Here is a 20,133-nt window from a genome sequence, read left to right as displayed (position 1 = left end):
AGGACCGCAAAAAAGCAGTTCTCGTAGCCGGAATGCATAACAATCACACGGGAAAATTCAGTTTTCCTTTAACATATACGGACATTCAGTTTCCCGTCTTAACATATACGGACCAAAAAGCACAAAAATTCGTTTGCTATGCATGATATCAACGGTCGCTGGCAAACCTGCTATTGTGGCATTTCCCTCTAGGCATCTATATATGAAACTTTAGGCCGATATCCAATCTACCCTGCTATACGGAACATTTGACTCCTCACTCTAGCGCACTCCCATATTTTCTCTGACAATCAGTGGTCAGAGCGAGATGTGTGAAAAGAGCGCCCAAGGATGGGCAGAACCATGGCAGGGCACCATGCAGGATGCTAGCAAGTGCTACCCAGTGGGCACTTTAATAGTTTAAAATGATATGGTATTCGGCAAACCAGGGGACGCATCTTGTAAGCATCCACCTAGTGGGCATGTCCATTTCGTTTGCTGCTGAAGTTCTGATTGGCTGGGCTGGGGTACGCGCCAGAAGGAAACAGGTGCCTTCAGCCAATCAGCACTTTAGCAGCAGACGAAATGGACATGTTCACTAGGTGGACACTTGCAGAATAGCCCCCCCTGTACTTGCGTTTTTTTTTTTGGGGGGGGGGGGAAGAAAAAGGAGGGGGAAACGGAGCTTTTGTTTTTTACCAGGAAAATGAAGTTTGCACTGTCTTTTCTTAAATTGGGTTACACAGACAGCCGCACTCATGACGTAAGCGGCAGATTACGGGCTTTCTGCCGGCTTCCCACATTTTGTATGTTTTATGAAGAAAAATATTTCGGCAGTTACCACGTTAACCGCCGTATTCAGAAATGCTCCTTAACTTTACTCATGCTTGACTCACCCATGCTTGACTCGCCCAACTAAACGCCCGACACGAACGCGCCAAAGGAAAATGTGATGAAAGTCGTGGATACGTTTACTCCAGACGCCCTCTAGATCAAGTCAAGCATGGGCTTCAACTTAGGGCACACTTCTGAATACGGATTTGGACCGGCCGTGGTTGCTTAGTGGCTATGGGCTGCTGAGCACGAGGTCGCGGGATCGAATCCCGGCCACGGCGGCCGCATTTCGATGGGGGCGAAATGCGAAAACACCCATGTACTTAGATTTAGGTGCACGTTAAAGAACCCCAGGTGGTCGGAATTTCCGGAGTCCCCCACTACGGCGTGCCTCATAATCAGGAAGTGGTTTTGGCACGTAAAACCCCACAATTTAATTAAATACGGTTTTGGGCTTCTTTCGAACTGAGCACAGAATTTTTACCGACAAGCAATCATCTACCCCGATAAGAAACTGCCCCAGTGCATTACGTGACGGGTGTAAAGTGCCGATAAGTCAAGCTGGTGTCGACACTTGCCATTAGATTTGGTCTATTACCAGGCGTACGAGGTATCCGCTCACAAAGGGGCTGACTGATTTAGCATTCAGAACGTCTGATCTCTCACCCGAGCTTAACCCAACATGTTTATTCGGTGTCCCTTAAGGGTAATGCATCTGTTCACAACGCAGAAAAACCGGCGAACACGTACTGAGATAGTACAGCCACTCCGTGTAGGCCAGTCCCAGCACGGCCATCTGCGCGGTTGCAAAGAACACTCCGACGACTGCCATGCCGGGATCGCTAATCTTGAACACTCGCAGGAAAAGGTAGATGAGTGGCACGTACAACGCCAAGCACACCAGCGACGTCACGGTCTGCACGGTCGTGTATTGTTCCACGGTCCAGGAGTACATTTTGCGCACGTAGTAGTAGTCGATAGACTTGGCTGCAAGAGCGCGTACAAGACATGGAATCCACCGGTAGATCGGCCCAACTTTTTCGAAACCAAGATTTTCATCATGACAAACATATATGGCAGCGTTAAAGGAACCTTATGGTGAAATTTTGAGTAATCTATTTCTTGTTCTCCATCTGTTGCTTAGCATGTATAAGATTTTCTCCTCAACGCGACGTAACTAAGATTGATACCTCGCTCGCATATTTTTATATAAGTGTTGTCAAACAGATCACACATGTACGCGGCATTTTCGTGGCCATGCTAAGTAGCTTATCAACGTAAAAAAAGGCTCCCTAAGCCACCAAATAATCATGGCTGGACTATTTCAATGTGCCTTTAGCAGAAAGAATGCTAATCGACCTTGTCTCTCCATCTCTGTGCACCAGCAATATTATACAGCTACTGCTTACAAGCGTTAGGACTATATGTTGATCTTGCATTATTCAGAGACAGAACAGGACTGATTGTTTCTTCAGCGTGCGACTATTAGTATTTATTATTTACGACCGTCGCTTCATATACGATAAGCAAGAACTATGCTATATTATTTTACGAGCAATAGTCATAGCTAAATCTGCGAGCTCGCGTTAAGCCGAACGTGTCTGTACGACTGACTTCACGCATGCAAATTTAGCGCAATGTCATGCTTTGGAAAGTTCAACTACACGACGATGATGATTTATTGGCATCCCTTTCGGAAAGCCGTGGTGACAAATAGTAGCCAAGCCTGCTTGAGCTAATTAAGTAATCTATAGACATTTGTGAATCTAGCCTACGCCTACGGCACTAGCGACACCTAATAGCAAAATTTAAAAAAAAAGATAAAGAGCACACGCTTAATACGAGTGTCACCTATACTCACAGGTCTGCTCGAACACAACTCCGCAGGTGGCGCCGAAGAGGCACAAGATCTGCGCCCTGCCTTTCTTAGGCCTGGCCTTCATCGTGCATTTGAAGCCCTCGCACAGATTGTTGACTTTGAAGAGGTTTCGCAGCTTCAGCGCCACGCCGTCCGCCTCGTGCTCGGGCATCACGATATCTTCGATGGCCAGGAAGGCCCAGAGAAGAGCCACGCTGGCAAAGAATAGAGAGACGCCGAGCACCGTCTTCAAGCCGCAGTGGCCGTACAGCTGTCCTCCGAGGAAACCGCCGACCGTGATGAACAGGACTATGACCATGCTGAGCCCGAAGAAGCGGGCCCTCCTGCCCTTCACGCCTGTCGTGACAGCCGCCACGCTGTGGACTGCGGCGAAGACGGTGATGAGACCCCCGCTGAGGCCGTCCGGGATGGAGGTGAGGATGTTGGCGTACAGCGGCATTTCCAGGCGGTATACCGTCACTAGAGACAGCGCTGTACTCGCCAGAAAACCCAAGGTTGCGACCACCAGCGGCAACCTGTAGCCGTACTTGTCGCACCAGGGTCCAATGAAGATGGCGACGACTGAAGAGGGCAGAATGGCAACGATGGTCTGCGCGGTGCTCGTCGTGCTCGAGATCCGTTCGGCTGCGTCCTTGATGGACTCGTTTTTGTCCAAGCGCGCGCACACGCTCGCGTTCATGTGCAGCTCGTTGAGGCAAGCCTTGCGGAGAAGCAGGTCCTGAAACGACACTCTGCTGTGTACGGGCGATTTTAGATTTTTTGCCGACTGCGACGGGCATGTTCTAACAGCGGGAAAGTGATGCCGGCGATTTCACGCCACCGCTGGAGCCGACTATCGGCGTTTATCTTCCAAAGCTACTGTACATTTTTGCGATGAGAAACGCCGTTTTGGAGGTCTCGGGATTAATTTATATTACGTATAGTTATGTTTAATACGTTGAAATTCCTCTTAACGGACGTCTATGAGCTTGACATCACGTCTTTGAGTTTGAAAAATATGGCTGCCTAACCCACGAATTCGAGTGTTTTCAAGCATCAGAGAGAGAAATAAAGAATACCCGAACGGCAGGCAGATTAAACCAGTTGCACCTGGTATGTTACCCTACACTAGGAGACACGCAATCGGGAAGAAAAAGAAAACAGAAAGGGATAACAAGTGACGCGTTCGCACACAAATGATATAACCACTGTGCTACCGCGACAGGCATGCGGACACAGATAGAACAAAATATTGCAGAACACTAAAGCATGGGGCAGAGCTACATCACTGCATTTAATTTATGACGAGTACAACGGTGATTACTTGGGAGAAAGAAAGCGCCGCTGGGCAGTCGACTAATATTTCAAACAAGAGAGGTGACCAATGTACTTGCTGGAAACTCAGGTTTCGTGATGCAAACAGGAAAGAATAACATGTGAATAAAAACTTAAAACCGAACACGTTACTATAATTTCGCTGTGATAGCCTATGTCCAAGAAGACACAACACGGCACCTCTCGGGTTTTATCTAACAACTGCGCTTTTTGCAAAGCTGTGGCGACCGACATAGAGCGACGCGGTCATGTGGGCAGCGGCTCGGACCAGCGTTTATTACATATTTGCTGTTGACGAAACATGGAACACTTGGCAGTGTATCAATCAGTGCGCTCACTCACATGTGACTGTATATCATGTCCATGCAAAGAAATTTCTATTCCACACTAAGTAGGATGAATGAGAGCACAGCCTGCCACACTTGCGGTTCCGAAAGCCATGGAGCACATTTTTTTTACGCGAGTGTTCTCAAGTAAAGTGACGGGTTAACCTTTTACCCATGGTGTATCATATATGATATGCCTAGAACAACTTCTAACGTAACCCAATGAAGAAGAAATTACTACATATTCACCCAGAATCAGTGTCATCTTTAAGCAATAAAATATATAGCGACTTTAACTCGAAATAATGCTTGAGTCATATTTTTTTTACGTATGGCGGTTTCTTTTTTTCTTACGCGTGAGATGCAAAAAGTTCGTACAAAAACAGCTTATTTCCACAATTTGTACATCTGACGTCAGCGTGCAGAAATATCAGAGTGTTAATTTACACTTTATTAGCCTCCTGTAATGTTTCGATATAGAAATACATTCGCGTAGTTCTGTGAGGCAAGCATTCATTGTGGTGCCATATGTGATATAGCCTGCATTTATCGGATGTCTCTTGCAGGACTGTAGAGGTATGTTTCCTCGCGAGAAAACAAATTTGGCAGATACATTTATTGTTTGCGTGAGCTATACTTTTTTTAGAGCCATCTTTGGGGCCAAAGAGTTAATAAAATGACAATGAAAACAGTGTTTCCGATGAAGATAGCTTGAGGCCTGCCATGTTTGAGGAGCCAATAAAAATAGAAGCAACAAATAACTCTGCTAAGAAGCTGACGCTTTTAATTCGGCTTGCGCCGTACTTATAAAAACTATTTTGAGAAAAAGTTTAACATAACACCATCGTTTATAAATTATAGGCCCTAGATGTTGAAGGTTTACATTAGTCAATTAAGGATGACGTCATGAAAAAAAATTCTACCAGCTGCAGCTATGAGACATAAGCTCTATCTCTCAAAGAAATGTGCCAAGTATTTTCAAGTGGTTTTGATATTTCCTTCTGCAAATTTTTTTTTCAATTCAATTGCCTTTTTGCATGGTTATAGATATGCCTGTAACTGCACTCTGTATAATATACGATGCGCGACAATGCTTGCTCATAAACCGAGCTTGGTTAGGCACATCTGGCTTATGCACAGGTTTGTCTTTTTTCACAATTCTTTCATTAAGAGATTAAGGCACGAAGAGCACCATTATTTGTTGCATTGCAACAATTATTTAAGTACCAATGACGGAGTGAGATGACCGATACCTCGTGTCCCTATACCCTAGTGCCGACAGCAAATCGTATAGATTATTCCGGATACTATTCCTGCATTCCTTAATCCTACGTCTGCAAGAGATCGTCTATTCCCATACATTTCGAGGCCGGTGGGACCTGTGGTACCATCAAGGATATAGAAAGACAGGACGCATTATAAAAGGCGGCAATAAAGAAAGGAACTACAACTGTAAGAGCCATGCTTGGTTGCTTCACACCATGCGCACATACCTGTATTGGCGTGGTAGTCATGAAACGGGATACCAAGTACAGCGCCAAGAAGGTCTCCACTCTGGCAGCAAGTACGGCGTCGATGAGTCGGCGACATACAGGTAGCGTGGACACAACGTTGACGTCGCCGCCTTGTGTGTCATGTGACACGTCGCGGTCCTCACTGATCGGTTTCATAACCGGCTGGCGATGTGCAACGCTTTCTGCGCACTCACCACTCGAATGGAAGCCCTCGCCAAACGTCGCGTTTGGGCCCGACGCCTTGTCCTCCATCGGCAATGTCTCCGAGAAATCGGTGACCAGATCGGATTGCACGCTGCGAAGACATGTACGCTTTATCATTTGACAGATAGCTCTAACTCGTGGCGACTCCAGTTCTGGAGTTCTCTGTTCTGGTGAATGCGAAGTGCAAAAATAATTTGTTTCCTTAGGCAAGCACTGAACCTAAATAGGACACTGAAGCAAACTCCGCTAAATGCTGGAAGCCGAATCTATTTATGAAACTGCTTTTCATCACAAGAACTGAAAAAAAAGTTGTTCATAAAGGAAATGGAGCACTGAATGTACAACTGTAACCTCGTGCCGGAAACATATTGCAGTTCTATCAAATGCAATTATAGTGATCTTTAGAGCAGAGAACCTTAACGTAATCATGACACCATACGAGAAATATCGCGAGATTTCGAATTGATTGTGCACTATCTCTAAAATCACCGGCATATCTTTATAGTGGTCATAAGCAAACTACAAAACCTTTATTCAACGACATTTTTGTACGAAACTTCACACAAACTGGACAAGCTAACACATCGGGGTATCACAGAATGAATGTTTGTCACCTCGTGTGCGTTTGTAGACGGCTGGCCGAAAAAAAGTCACAGGGCTGCGTGGCACACGCAACACAGTCAAAGCGTAAACTGGAGGAGCGCCTCCACACGATGCAGTCTTAAAGTGCTTGAGTTTTTCACAAGAACGAACTGAACTGCCCGCCCTGCGTTGACGGCAAGCTGCGGCTTGTGCTGCTCTCTGCACAACAATCTGCTGAGGCCGACATTGCCCGGTTGCAGCCGCGCACGAAGCTCAACGATTCGCTTCTTCAGCAGTGGTTCGTAGCTTGCTAAGAGGCGCCATAACGCGCACGTACCGAAGAGCAAACACAGGTATCGAGACTATGCGGCGCACGTGTCACATCCATTGACACTTGGCAAGATCGGGTGCAACTGCTACATGTCGTGACACGTGGTGGAATACAACACAACTGCAATGCAAAGTGTGCACGTATATACGCTACACGGCGCGCATCTCGCATCACGTGATTCATCGCGGGCCATAGGACGCCTATATAGGGCATGTTTCCACAACAGCCAGCAAGCGCTGGCTGGTTCGATCCCTCCAGGAATTCGATTTTTTTTTGTTTCATTCGTGGGCATAGTTTCCAGACACAGGAGGCTGCGGACATCGCCAACCGAAACGGCCATGGCATTGAGCCCATAAGAGCTTACGCTGTAAAACGAAGTGCCACACAGCGGTCTTAAGATCGGTTAGAGATGACGTGCTAAAACGTTGCCGAACATAAGTCAGAGTTGGCGCAGCTGGTAAAATATCGAGGGCCAATAAATTACGTCGCAAGACGCCCACTTCGCGGGAATTTTAGAAAGATATACGTTCCTATGTAAGAAAGTCAAATAATATGTTCATTCCATGCTATTTTGGCAAACTTAGGTCTACACAAAGCTTCAGTTAAAATGGCATTAGCTTTTAGGTTTAAGATTACCAGATAATTCCTTGAGCCCTTTCGCCACTGAATATGTTTCCTTTAGGCGGAAATTTTTCGTTTGTTTGATATGTTCAATAGGAAAAACTCTCAGCAGCATGAGACAAAAAAGAAAAAAATAATTTTGCAATTTTTACTCAAGTTACGAAAATGGTGTCAAATGACGCCACTAGGGCTCAAAGGTTGTGAGTCCACACGTGATGCCCATTTTGAAAAAACCTACAGCTTTCTTGTATTTTATACTGCAAGGGCCAAAAGCGTTGTATTTTATTACTTTGAAACGTTACGCTGGCTCCTGTAATGTTAAAACAAGGAAAATATAATTGTAGCAATTAAAATAAGCTTATCACAGCTGCTAAGACTTACTGTTATATGTGGCAGTTCGCGCCCGGTTCTTGATATCCGTGAGCTTCTCGAAGCGATCTTCACTTTATTTTTCGTCTAGCGAGCAGGTTGGGCACATGAGTTCAATGACGCTTCTTTGTTTTCATTGATGAACAATGTAAACTCGAGTGCAAAAGTCTAGAGACCACGGCGTACGCAAATAAAGAAATAATTTCTTCTAGCGCAGCCGCGCAGCGTGAAATTGTATAAAAGCATGGCACTGGTCAAGCAGGCACCCGTTGGCAGTACACTTGATTTCAGCCTTTATGTTTAGGCTGCGAAGTAAAAAAAAGAATTCAGCGGTAGCTCTCTTTCTTCCTTAAGCTTTCGCACTCGACTGCATACCCGCCTGAATATCATGTCGAGTTTTAACACTTCTTCAGCTAAATAACACTCCTAGAAGAGTAAGTATGCTGAAAAACAACAAAATTGCCCCCTATAGCATATAGAAAACGCTTCGGAAAACATGAAAGAAATCAAATTGACTGCTGTCAACCTCAATTTTACAACCACTAAGCCCTGGTGGCTTTAAGTTCGCACACGGCAAAATGAGCTATTGTGTGAGTTGCGAAAATTACTTTGCTCATGCTTTTTTTCTTGAGCTATTATTCCAGATATTTTTATTGTACCATAAAACTATGAAGCTAGATGCACAAGTTGTTTGGCGCTGACGATGTCCTACAGTGAAACGAAGAGTGTTACTGCTACTATTTATTTTCTTTGTTTCATTTTTCCATAGAACAATTGTCTTGCTCCATTCGACCTAAAATCCAGGGGAATTTCCTCAGGACTATTTCATGAATTGTCTGGGACTAATAAGTATTTATTTTCGCCACGAGGATTACGAGGGGCCGAGGCTTAAAACTACGACAAGCTTGACAGGTCCTCAGTAACTACTTGTGCAAGGACAACTGGGCAAACAAATGTCAATAATAAAAAAAGAAAATATACAATCTTCAGCTTAGACATATCCAAAGTAACACAAAATAAGCATACAAAGCACACCCATGCGTCATCTGCAACGGCATCGAACATCATGTGGAAACCGCAAAATAAGTCTGTGCTTTTTGTAATGCGTTAAGCGTACAAATGTGCGCAGTAATCTAAAATTTCAGAAATCTGTGTTTTCCAAATCAACACTACTTTTTTGCAAGCGATCTAAAAGTTTTGGAAATTGATAAAAGAAGATTTTGTTCACCGCAGTTTATGCACTTTGAACAAGTCACGTATCAAGGTGTCAAATGTTATAGGCCGCGCTAATAGAGGAGATGAAACTGGTTAAATAATAAGTCTCTAGTCTTTGTTCCTCGTTGTATCATGAAATGAATTTGAAATTGTAAACTGCAATAGTTGTCGCTATATTGTGATTATGAAAGTGCTTGGATGTGCTTTGATATTTCTTGAGCTGAAAGATGCTTCTTATAGCTTTTGCACACTATAAAATGTTGTCGAGGTTGCTCACGGAGGAAGTAACCCACACCAGGTGACAGTAATTCATGTGCGAATACAACAAAAAGTTGTACAGCGTCTGTTTAAAACCAGATTTAAATGCTGGAGAAAAGTGCCCCATCAAACCGTGTACCTTGTATAATTAGGCCCAGTGGCTCCGAATAATTCTGGGCATGCGGCCGCTGCAGACCAGCTGCCTGTGGCGAATCAGCAAACTGAACAGGCGAATCAGTCACTCGTATGAATACACCCTTAAAAGCAACGCGCGTTTTGTGCCATCGTGTACTCGTGTACTAGGTCTTACCCCAAGACAACATGGTTACATTCCGTCACTTTATAAACAGAGTCCGGCATGACCCGAAATTAGAGTTCTTGAAATTTCACAGCATAGCTTGGTACACTTCCAAGCCACTTGATTTATCTAAGGTGATTTGTATCTTAGTAGATTTGTATCTTGAATACTTAGTAGCAGGGCGAAAAGACGGCATAAGATTAGACAACGCGAGTGCAGTCACGTATTTTTTAGATGTCCTCCAAGTATTTTTGCAGATCTGTATCAACGAGCTCAGTTTAATACCCTTCCACAGTTGGTTCCCTTTCAGTAAGGTGTGAGTGAAGGTACTAGGACCACTGCCTGTTTGTTAAGGCGTCCTCTAGCCGTTGTCTGTCGTATTACTATTGCCTGTAACATTGGTTCTCCTCTCGGAATTACACCGTCTAGCACCGATAATACCTACACCATTTGAGGGAAGCGCACTAGCCAGTAAAACAAGTACGTAGGACAAACTCACCGGTCTGGCATATTCAAGCGAATATCACGTGCTGTGTTTGCGCTAAATCATGAGGACTTTTTTCCGCCACAAAAAAAATTACTCATCCACCAAGCAGCGTTTCTTTTCCAGGAAGGGCACAGATGTTAGCCTTGATCTAAGTGCCATGTTGCATTCCAGAAACGGCTTTTCCACTACAGTTCACGTTTGTGCAATGGCGGCACTAGCAAACAGGTTGTCGGGGTATGATTCCGCAAGAGTTACATAGCTGGATTGCCCGATGTACACCCCAATCACAGGCGACCATGATCTCTGCAGTGGCGTTTCATCGGAGCCAGAACAAAACAACGAATAATAACCATTGTTGGACATTAATTCAAAACTACTTACCGACTGGCTAGCGTTAGTGCTGATCATATACGCGAGGAGCAGTTCCTTTAGGTTCACTCCCGTTCGGCTTTTGATGACACTTACACATTGCAGCGTGTGGCTGAGTTCTCGTCAACTAATCCTTGCGTGCGAGAAGGCCGAGGGGGGGGGGGGGGGACGAAATTCGACAGCTGCCACTAACGCCTGAAACTCGGTTTAGCGGGATGTACATATCGGCATATTTGGAGGAGGCGATTGAGCTAGCAACACAATGTGACTAAACGTCTCCAGACTTAGAAGGGACACGTCCCGTTTTTACCGCCATGGTGCCGCTTTCCCAGGGCTTACTTGTTCAACGGCGGTGCGTGCCACTTTGGCCCCTCCGGACCCAGACTTGCCTCGAATTGAGGGGGCTGTTTCGAATTGGCTGTTCCCACCTTTGGTGTTGAGGTGCCAGCTTCCAAAAAGACTCGAACGACAGTTGGCAAAGCGAAACACTGAAGGAAGTGAGATAGCAGCACTTGCGATCTGATAACCATGTAAGAAGTAAACAGTTCGCGTGACCTCGCGTGATTGGTCAGAGTGGTACTTTTGCTGACGAAAACGCGATTCTGAATAATTTCGCGTGATCAAGCGACAGCTCGCTTTCTAAACCTTTGTAAGATATCACTCCTACAGTGTACGACCACTTCTGTTCGCACCCCCTGCCACTCCCCCTTTTTTTCTCGATCCCGCTACAATGAACTTCTCAATGCGTTGGCTAAGGAGTTGTAGAAAAGCCCAAGTGCCCTGAACACGGCGTCTTGATGCCGCCTTGCTTGTCACTTATGTTGTGTTGGAAGTACGTACAATAATGCCAAAACGCAAGTGCAAATTTATCGAATATCTTAAAAAAGTGATTCCTTGCACATGAACGTAACTGGGAATAATTGTTGAATGTATTTTCTATGAAAAAGGACAGAAGGTTGGGCGAATTGGTACGGTAACATTTTCTTGGTTTGTAGCGCGAAGTGACACACACACACACACACACAGACTAGAAGCACACAGGATGAGCGCTAACTCTCAACTAAATCTTTATTGAAACTGTCAACATATATATAAGGAATTCCCAATACCGCAGCATACGAAACTGACAAGGTATAAAGACTATCAGCTTCACATATCAAGAGGTGGGGAAGCCATAAAAACCAAACTACGAAGCGCACCGCTTGAGATTGACACACGCGCTGGGAATATATAGAAATTCGCTTTCCAACAGAGATATTGATGCTTCACTAACGCAAGTCTCCTAAACTTTTAATCTGAAATGCCTAAATTATTTCGTGTGTGGTTTGGAATTTGTGTCTTGAAAGGACTTTTGTGTTTTCAAACAAAGGTTTACAACCGCAATTGAAACAATGCGGTGACTTTTAAACAATGCGGTGAACAATTCAAACAATGCCGAAATTACTTCCGACGCTGGACGCGGCACGCCGACGCCGATGCCGGATTTTCTACGACGCCGACTCCTTAACGCTGTCGCGCTAATAAATATTTAGTTGAGAGTTAGCGCTCGTCCTGTCTTCTGGTCTGTGTGCGTGTCACTTCGCGCTACAAACCATGACTATTTTCTATCTCTGACCCCTTCCCTCCATCCCGGATTGGTGTGTAATAAATGTGGTCACATTATACAAAAAGCAAACGCAACAAACAGCTACGCTAGCGTCGATGGTGACGTGGAAACCAATACAGCTGACTGCATAGAAACAACAATTGAGAAGGTGCTCGAGGTAGCTCTGCAGGCTGACAACTGTTATCGGCACAGAATTCCTAGGAGCCACAAGAAACCGAGGTATTCATTTAGGGTGCCGTTGATAATACCTTGAATAGGCTGCCTTCTTTCTGATTTTCAAGATCACGAGGGCATTGAAGAACTGCGAGCGAACTATCCGCCGTGACAGCTCCGTGAGAGTGTGCGGATTCGTACAGCGCCGAGAAGAAACACAGTCGCTGAAGCAAGAGTAAAAAAAAAATTACGTTAGCTTGCGCGTTTTAACGTCCCAAAACTACACAGTGGTTTATGAGAGAACGCCGCACTTGAGAGCACCGGATTAGTTATGACCACCTGGGATTCATTAAATGTACACCCAATCCACGATACACGAGCGCGTTTTCCTTAGTAAATATAATTATTACGGATGCAGAGGTATACACAGGACTTTCATCCTGAAACCCGTTCTTTTACCGTTTGCCCATATCCCCACACATTGAAAATATAATTCCAGCTACAACTTCACGGAGTTTGCTATGCGGAAATTTATCCGTACTGTTGAAAAACAAGGAATAAATTAACGGTCCGCAAAACAGCTTTTTTAAGCTTCCGTTATAAAGAATCACCACCTGGAATGGGACAACTGATAAGCGGAAGGGTTCAAAACGCCCTGCACCTGCTTTTATTCATAAGAAGGTAATGTACAGTAACTAATATATATGGAGCAAATTTTTCAGGCATTATAACTTTAAACCAGTGTTGTGATTGGGATAGATTTATCTTTCTTGGCAGGATAATATTGCTTATTAACGTGAATTCAACATTGACTGTGAGGCTCAATTTGTATTTTTGCCTTGCGAATGTAGACATTATCAAATGCCAAAGGCAATAAACATCTTATAACATTTAGGTAAGGATCTCGCCACATATTTGGGCTGTTACTGCTGATTATGTTATACAAAGAGGCTGCGTCGATGTCAGCCAGCGCCAGGAAGACAAAATAAAAAACTGTGTGATTTTTTAGAGCAAAATACGTTGTATATTTTACGAAAATCCATAAATGGAACTTGAGCTTCCCGCTTTCAGATTTAGTTTGTTCTGTTTGCCGCCTCTTTACTCGAGGTAGTGTGTATTCCCTTCGACGCCTTTTCTAGTGCGATATGTCGCCAATGTGACTGAAAGCAGGACTGTCTTTAATGGAGAAAGTGCTACATTAGAAGCACAAATCTGAGCTCAGACGATAGAATTGTACAGTGAGGTAAAATATAAAACAATATAAACAAAGTTGCACAAGAAAGCATCGAATATTATTGTCAATGTAAGCGAATGACATATGTGGACCGCAGAAAGAAAGCGTACACACTAGCGATGCTTGCTAAATATACTGCTGGCCCGCCGTGGTGGCGTAGTGGCTTTGGCGTTGCGTTGCTAAGCCCTTGAACGCGGGATCTAGTCCCGGCGGCTACGGCCGCATTTCGATGGGGGCGAAATGCGAGAACGCCTGTGTACGGTGGAATGGGTGTGCATTAAAGAATCCCAGGTGGTTCAACTTAATCTGCTGTCCCCCACTATGACGTGCCTTATAATAATATCTTGGGTTTGCCACGTAAACAATCGAACATAATATAATTTAATTCATAATACTGCTGGCTACAGTAGAGATATTTCATGACGGCGACAAGAATTTCGTCGACATGTTTCGACTACATGACATTGTGAGCACGATGGTGGCTTAACGGCTACGGTGTGGCAACGAAGAAATGACGACGATCGAAATACTGACGCTGGGACGCCAACGGCAGCGTGATGAAGACGGTATGACGACAACGGCATTACGACAGCCCGATGACGACGGCACCATAACGACATGGGAATGGCGACATCGTGACGACAGTGGCACAGCACCTGAGTACATGCGATTTTTCCATTTGCTTACTCCACGGTGGCCAGACAGTCCTCCGACCATTCGCTTTTAAAATTGTGCACATCAAACGCACTGCGGGACTCAGTCTAAGCTTAGCTGTTATGAGCCAGCAAGAAAAAACGGCGCATCTAGTGCTAATGGTGATGATGATGGTGATTATTATTATTATTATTATTATTATTATTATTATTATTATTATTATTATTATTATTATTATTATTATTATTATTCGCCACCTAGCCTGCTTGAGTTGCTCAAGTATGCTATCAATGCTTTCTCTTCTAGCATTCTTGTATACATCTCTTCAATCTCTACCTTGTGCCGCTGCCTATGCCTGTAATGGACCCGATTCTACAAGTATCCTTCCTGCTTTTTCGCATCAATACCATAAACGTCTCTCGCTTATCTAGGCTGCTGCAGTTGATAATTACGTCTACTTTCAGGCCAAGCGCTTCTGAAAGTTGTGCGTTACGTAATGGTCTCCGTGGGCTAATCCCTTAGCATTTCATTATGGTGTGCTGAGTGGTCCGGAGAACACTCAGCACATCCTAAGAGAATGCAGATAGGAGACGGGCAGTGCACCCTGGCGACGAACGCACCGTCAGCCTAGGCGGAGGACAAATGCGCCACAGCACCACCGCCGACAAAAGCAACCAAATTTTCAGACGCCCTAAAGCTCTCGTGCAACAACAGCTCGCGGCTTTAAAGATCTAGTTGGAAATCGACTACGAACGCTACCCGCCGCTGAATTGCTCAAGAGCGCGTGCCTTTGCATCGACGAAGATAGTCAGGCTTCCGCCCACCACCAAATACGAGAAAAAGAGCCAAAGAAAGCAAATAGTTTTAAGACGTGCATATCACAGAGCTTTGTAAGGCTTCCACGATCATTGTGTACTCTTAATCGAAGGTACTCAACAGGAGCAAGGACAGGAAGCAACGTTAAGTGTTCCAAGTCCTCCTTCTAACTTACCCTTCAAGTTTGGTGGCTTTGATGTCATAAGTTCGGTTCGGTGCATTTGTGGCGGCATTTCGATGGAAATGAAATGCCAGCAAGCGCGTGTACGTTGATAAATGTTGCCGTGAAAGAACCCAATAGTACCAAAGAAAGAAAGATACACGAGTGCTCGGCTACGATTATACTTAAAGCCAAAACGTCGCTCTGGGATATTGATTCGCAACAGTAAAAGACGCTTGAGCGGTGGAAATCCACAACCAATTGCTCTTACGTCGAGCGAAATGCGAAAAAAAAATAATTATAGGCGTAGCGTTTAAGAAAAGTACAGAAAGAGGGTGGCGTGGATCACGGAAAAAAACTTTCATACGAATGGTATTCTAGTTTAGAATAACAAGTGCAGATTTGATGGGTATCTATAGCGTGAGTAGAAGAGACAACCGGTGAACAATTAGAGCAACAGGATGGGCGCCAAGTGAAGCTAAACGCAACCCGATGTTGCGAAAGGTTAAATGAGGGGATGAGAACTGTTGCGTTATCAGAGACGTGTTCCTGCATCTGTCATGTGGCGTCGCTGCGCTGTTGTGTGCTCACGTGCCACGTGCCTGCTGGCGTTCCGCTTGTGGCATGCCTGTACTCCGTTCCGTACATAGCAGTCAACGCTGTGGAGCTTAGAGAGACATCTTGCAGTGGCCTCTTTCGCATTTCGATATAGTTTAATGTTTTTGGACTGCAGTTGTGCGTAACAGTTTTTATATAGGCTTAGCATTGAATGAAACAAGTTTTAATCCTTAACAAACGCACTCTGGTATACGGCTGCTAATGCGTTGTTCTAAATCATTTTTATTTTTGTTGTTCTTTTCGGGTTCCTTCTTTGCAGTCCGTCTCGAAGAGCCTCACGTACATGCTCGCGCGAGCGAACGCTGCTGGCGCGCAGCGAAACATGGACGGAACGCCCAACGAAGCAGCGTAGACCGCGTTGACTGATGTATGGAAAGGAGTATATATAAGCAGCCGGCACTGCTGTGTTCGTGTTTCATTCTTTCCGCTAACTCCTAGCTTGCGGAAATAAATAGTTTGATTCCGTTGCTCTCCCTCTCGCATATTGCCCGCCACGGCCACAAGACCAATCGTCATGCTTATTGCTGGTTAAAGAAATTGAGGACAGGGGCAAAAGGAGATATCTGGGAGAGACCATTGTTCTTCCCTGGGTCTGAAATAGGCTAATGATAATGACGACAATGAAAGAAGAGCACCCTAAAGAAAGCTTGCGCCCTTTGGGGCTTATCCTGGATTCAAAAGATAATTGTCATCTAGCTTTCGCACTTTCTTTGTGCGCACCCGGTACTTTCAGGTCATGAACGACATGCGCTTTATCTACGTAACACAACATTCTTTACGGGTGAGAAGTGAACGCGGTGAAACCAAAGTGACACCGATGGCAATTATTGTTTGTGAACAAGATACGCCACAAAGTGTGTAAACTTGTTCTTAGACTGAATGATGACGCATGTTCAGGCTACACGCCAGTCCACCTGTATATCATAAATGAAACCTTTTGAAGGTACAAGAAGCGTAAAACTGACGCTCACGGAAAGATGATCCACTCACAATATCGTGCCCTTAAAGCTGTCATGGTTTATAACCTCACCGTTAAGGTATAAGACCAAATCATTGATGGGGACAATAATTTATTCTCCCCCCCCTTTTTTTTTGTGGCTTTCTGTGGAAAGTGAACACGGCGACACCAGCGACAGAATGCATCAGAAATGCATGAAATGTACTTTAATAGCTACCGTTGTCAAGCGTTCGCGTCAGGTAATTCAGTGCACACTAGGTGGTCAGAATTACTGCATAATTTTTCAACTGTAGCGCCTCTCATCGCAGATTTAGTCGAGCTCACTGTCGCTTGCAAGAATTCCTTTAACAGTCGTAAGGAGGAATGTGTTGGCGGTAGTAAAACCCAACACCCTTAAGGGTGTAAATGTGTTTACTGCAATATAAGCTGATAATGTTAAAGAAACGTACCGAAAGTCACTTGGGTGCTACCGGTAAATAGCGGGTGCCTCCTCCACAGACGGTAAACCAGTAATGATAAGAACAGACTCTGCTAGGCCGTTGGCAGTCGTTCAGCAGCTGCTTTCTGATCCGAGAGCGCCCGGTTCTCTCAACAATGCAGTAGCATAACACCTGGTGTCTTTTTTTTTTTGAAATGTTGGATATCATACTGCATTCAGACCGAGCAAAACGTTTCACGTGGTGCATCAGAAACAGCAAAAAAAAAAAAAGGAAGTCGCATCCTGCCTTCGCACTGTGTCTGCAGTACAGATTTTTTTATGCTTCGCAGTGAGGGAGCTTCCGCCCAGCCCAAAACGTGTAAGCGCAGCCTGCGCTCAAAATCACTCGCAGCTGCGGTGGAACTCTATGACCGATACCGAATGGAGAATACAGAACCATAATTGCAGAAGTGTTAAACTCATGGGGGGCACTGCTGGCTGCGAGGACTGAAAAGGAGCGAAATTTCCCTAACTAATGCGCGCTTTCCAGATGTGGGAACTTCAATGCTTGCAGTTGCAAATTAATGCTTGATTTGAAATAATCCTCCAAAAGTGGCGCAGCTAGAACTCCCACCGAAATTATGCTTTACAGCTTGGTATTCCAGCGTGCTGACGACACTGCATTACTGGCAAAACATCTTTGTTACATAATGTCCACTGACATGCCGGAAAATGATGTGTACAATGCAATGCTTTGGTTCCCTAACAACTGAAGTGTTGCCAGTGCCCAAAAACACAACTTGTTTGTTTTCGCTCTCCAGACTACTGTAATTAACATGCCTCTCTACTTACAAACTGTGTTTCTTGTAGCTGTGCGCCTATTTCATGCGTTGATTGTGTTAAATATCTTGGAATATCTTTTGATAGTAACTTGTATAGGCAACATCACTTATTACTTATTTGTTCAAAACTGAGGTCGGTCGTATTGCACATGCACTGTATTACAGTGTGTTGAGATACGGCATTACAGTCTGCGGCTTCTGTTCGGATCCTTCTAGATGCAGGGTAAATGAGATTTTAAAAAAAATGTTCTTAAAAATGTTCCCTACAATTACCCAACAGTAACAGCAGTAAATATGTTCTTCGCATAAAACACAGGAAGAATTTCGAGTACTGGGCTCTTGGGAGTTGGTGTCAGTGGCACGCAAGGGTTTGTTTTCCGTCTTGCGCTGCATCGTTCCAGCAGATCGTGTGAACACCGAAAATGTGCCACCATGGACTCCGCGCGGAAGTTTATGTGCATCTAACGTTCTTGCACCAACACCTGAGAGCCATTCGCCTTGAACATGAGCGTGGCAGCCGTTGACTGCGGGGACCCCAGCGAGCAAATGCGAGCGCAGACCACGTGGTCTTATCGATTCGTCTCTTGTGCCACAGAGGGCGCACGCCGCCCGCGAGAAAGCCCTCAATATCGCCCGCACATGCGGTTTTGGAAGTTAGTATACCAACTCTAGAGGAAAAGCTGGCCCGAAAAAGTGGGAACCCCTAAGGCGGGGCCCTGTTGCTACTGGTCAATGTGGCCAGCGCAGTTACTATTGAAAGAGCTGAAAGCAAGTACAGGTCACCTTATGCTTTGTCATTTAAAAACGCATACCTGATGGCTTTATGAAGGTGATGCGTTAATATTAAGTTTACAGAAAGCGATTGATAAGTGCGTGACTTATCTAAATCACGATGTACGCATTCATGCAATAAAGGTTGACACGAATTTCGGTTTCGAATCTTTGTTTTTTGGATGCGTAGTAGTTTCGTACAGTTTAGGCGTTTAGGTTTGACATGCGATCGTGCGTCAACATCGGACGCTACGGCACATTCGTGCCTTTTGTGCCACCAAAGCCCCGAAGTGCTCTGGCATATACATTCACATGCAAGTAAACAAATGTATCTTCTTGTTCAGAACATCACGCGAGTAGACAACTCTTGTGATGCATCACCATCGTTTGAGAAGCGTCACAGATGAGCATTTTTTTACATGTGGTGCCGTGTTTTTATTTGCAGGTTTCCCTTCAGTAGGGAGTTGCTGGACAGGTGGACCAGCGCACCGGAATCATACTGGCGAATCTACAAGCAAGTCATAGAATCGGTTTAATTGTTGCACTTTGAACAATCATGCTTCTACTAAGGCCACAGCAGAAAAACAGCCTCATGCCGAGTATTTCTGTGTCAGGAAGCAATCAAGAGGCGATTACCTAATACGGACGAAATCGAGTGCATGAACCCACATATTGATAGCGTAGGCGTTTTATTACAACACTTCCTTGCATGCTATTTCATGCGTCATATGTTTTCTGGTCACAAATGTGTGCAGCGAACCTATTTGCATAATCGACTTCGTGCCTGTGGGACCGTTCACTTGCACTTGATGCTGAGTCTTTTGCATGTATCCATAAAGTGCAGATATGCACATCAGATCCTTACGAGCATTTTCGAAATTCCATAATTTTAGACAGCACGCACATATGCAATACCAACGTAATCTCAAATACCACTAGCAGCTGGGACACATTTTTGTTGAGCATACTCCCAGGTAAAATAAATAGATCATGTGGTCAGCTCCACCTCATTTTCCTCAAGTCAGTGTGTACAAGGGGTATGCAAAAATAATTGTTTTCTCGCGCACCGATTATTTTCCTGTATAAGCCAGAGAACCCACCACGTTAGTGTAGCATATGTTGTACATCACACTAATATGTGCTTTAATTTACCAAGTGAGATGAGTTACTTATATGGCTCATTCAGTCAAATCACATTGCAAGCAGCATTCATCAATCTTCTATTGGATTTTGCAAATGTTTAATGAAACATGTTTCCCTGTTACGCAGATATGCGATATATAGCAAGTCCCTCTGTGTGTATGAAAAATAAAATTTAAGCTC

At 44.6% G+C, this 20,133-nt stretch overlaps 1 protein-coding gene across 3 annotated transcripts in view; it reads right to left on the bottom strand.

The window, feature by feature from the left end:
* LOC126539503 (probable peptidoglycan muropeptide transporter SLC46) overlaps nt 1-20,133 on the bottom strand; it is a 217,532-nt gene that overhangs the window by 129,361 nt on the left and 68,038 nt on the right. For all 3 annotated transcript variants that reach the window (XM_055075425.2, XM_055075424.2, XM_055075426.2), the window contains exons 2-4: nt 5,826-6,141; nt 2,675-3,410; nt 1,564-1,800 (exon numbers count right to left, since the gene is read on the bottom strand). In XM_055075425.2, coding sequence (XP_054931400.1) covers nt 1,564-1,800; nt 2,675-3,410; nt 5,826-6,098 — 1,246 coding nt within the window. In that variant the 5' untranslated portion in view covers nt 6,099-6,141. The remainder of the gene's footprint in view (nt 1-1,563; nt 1,801-2,674; nt 3,411-5,825; nt 6,142-20,133) is intronic.

Source organism: Dermacentor andersoni, chromosome 11, assembly GCF_023375885.2.
Source record: "Dermacentor andersoni chromosome 11, qqDerAnde1_hic_scaffold, whole genome shotgun sequence".
In the NCBI taxonomy this organism is placed as follows: domain Eukaryota; kingdom Metazoa; phylum Arthropoda; class Arachnida; order Ixodida; family Ixodidae; genus Dermacentor; species Dermacentor andersoni.
This window is presented reverse-complemented; position numbering and strand designations above follow the sequence as displayed.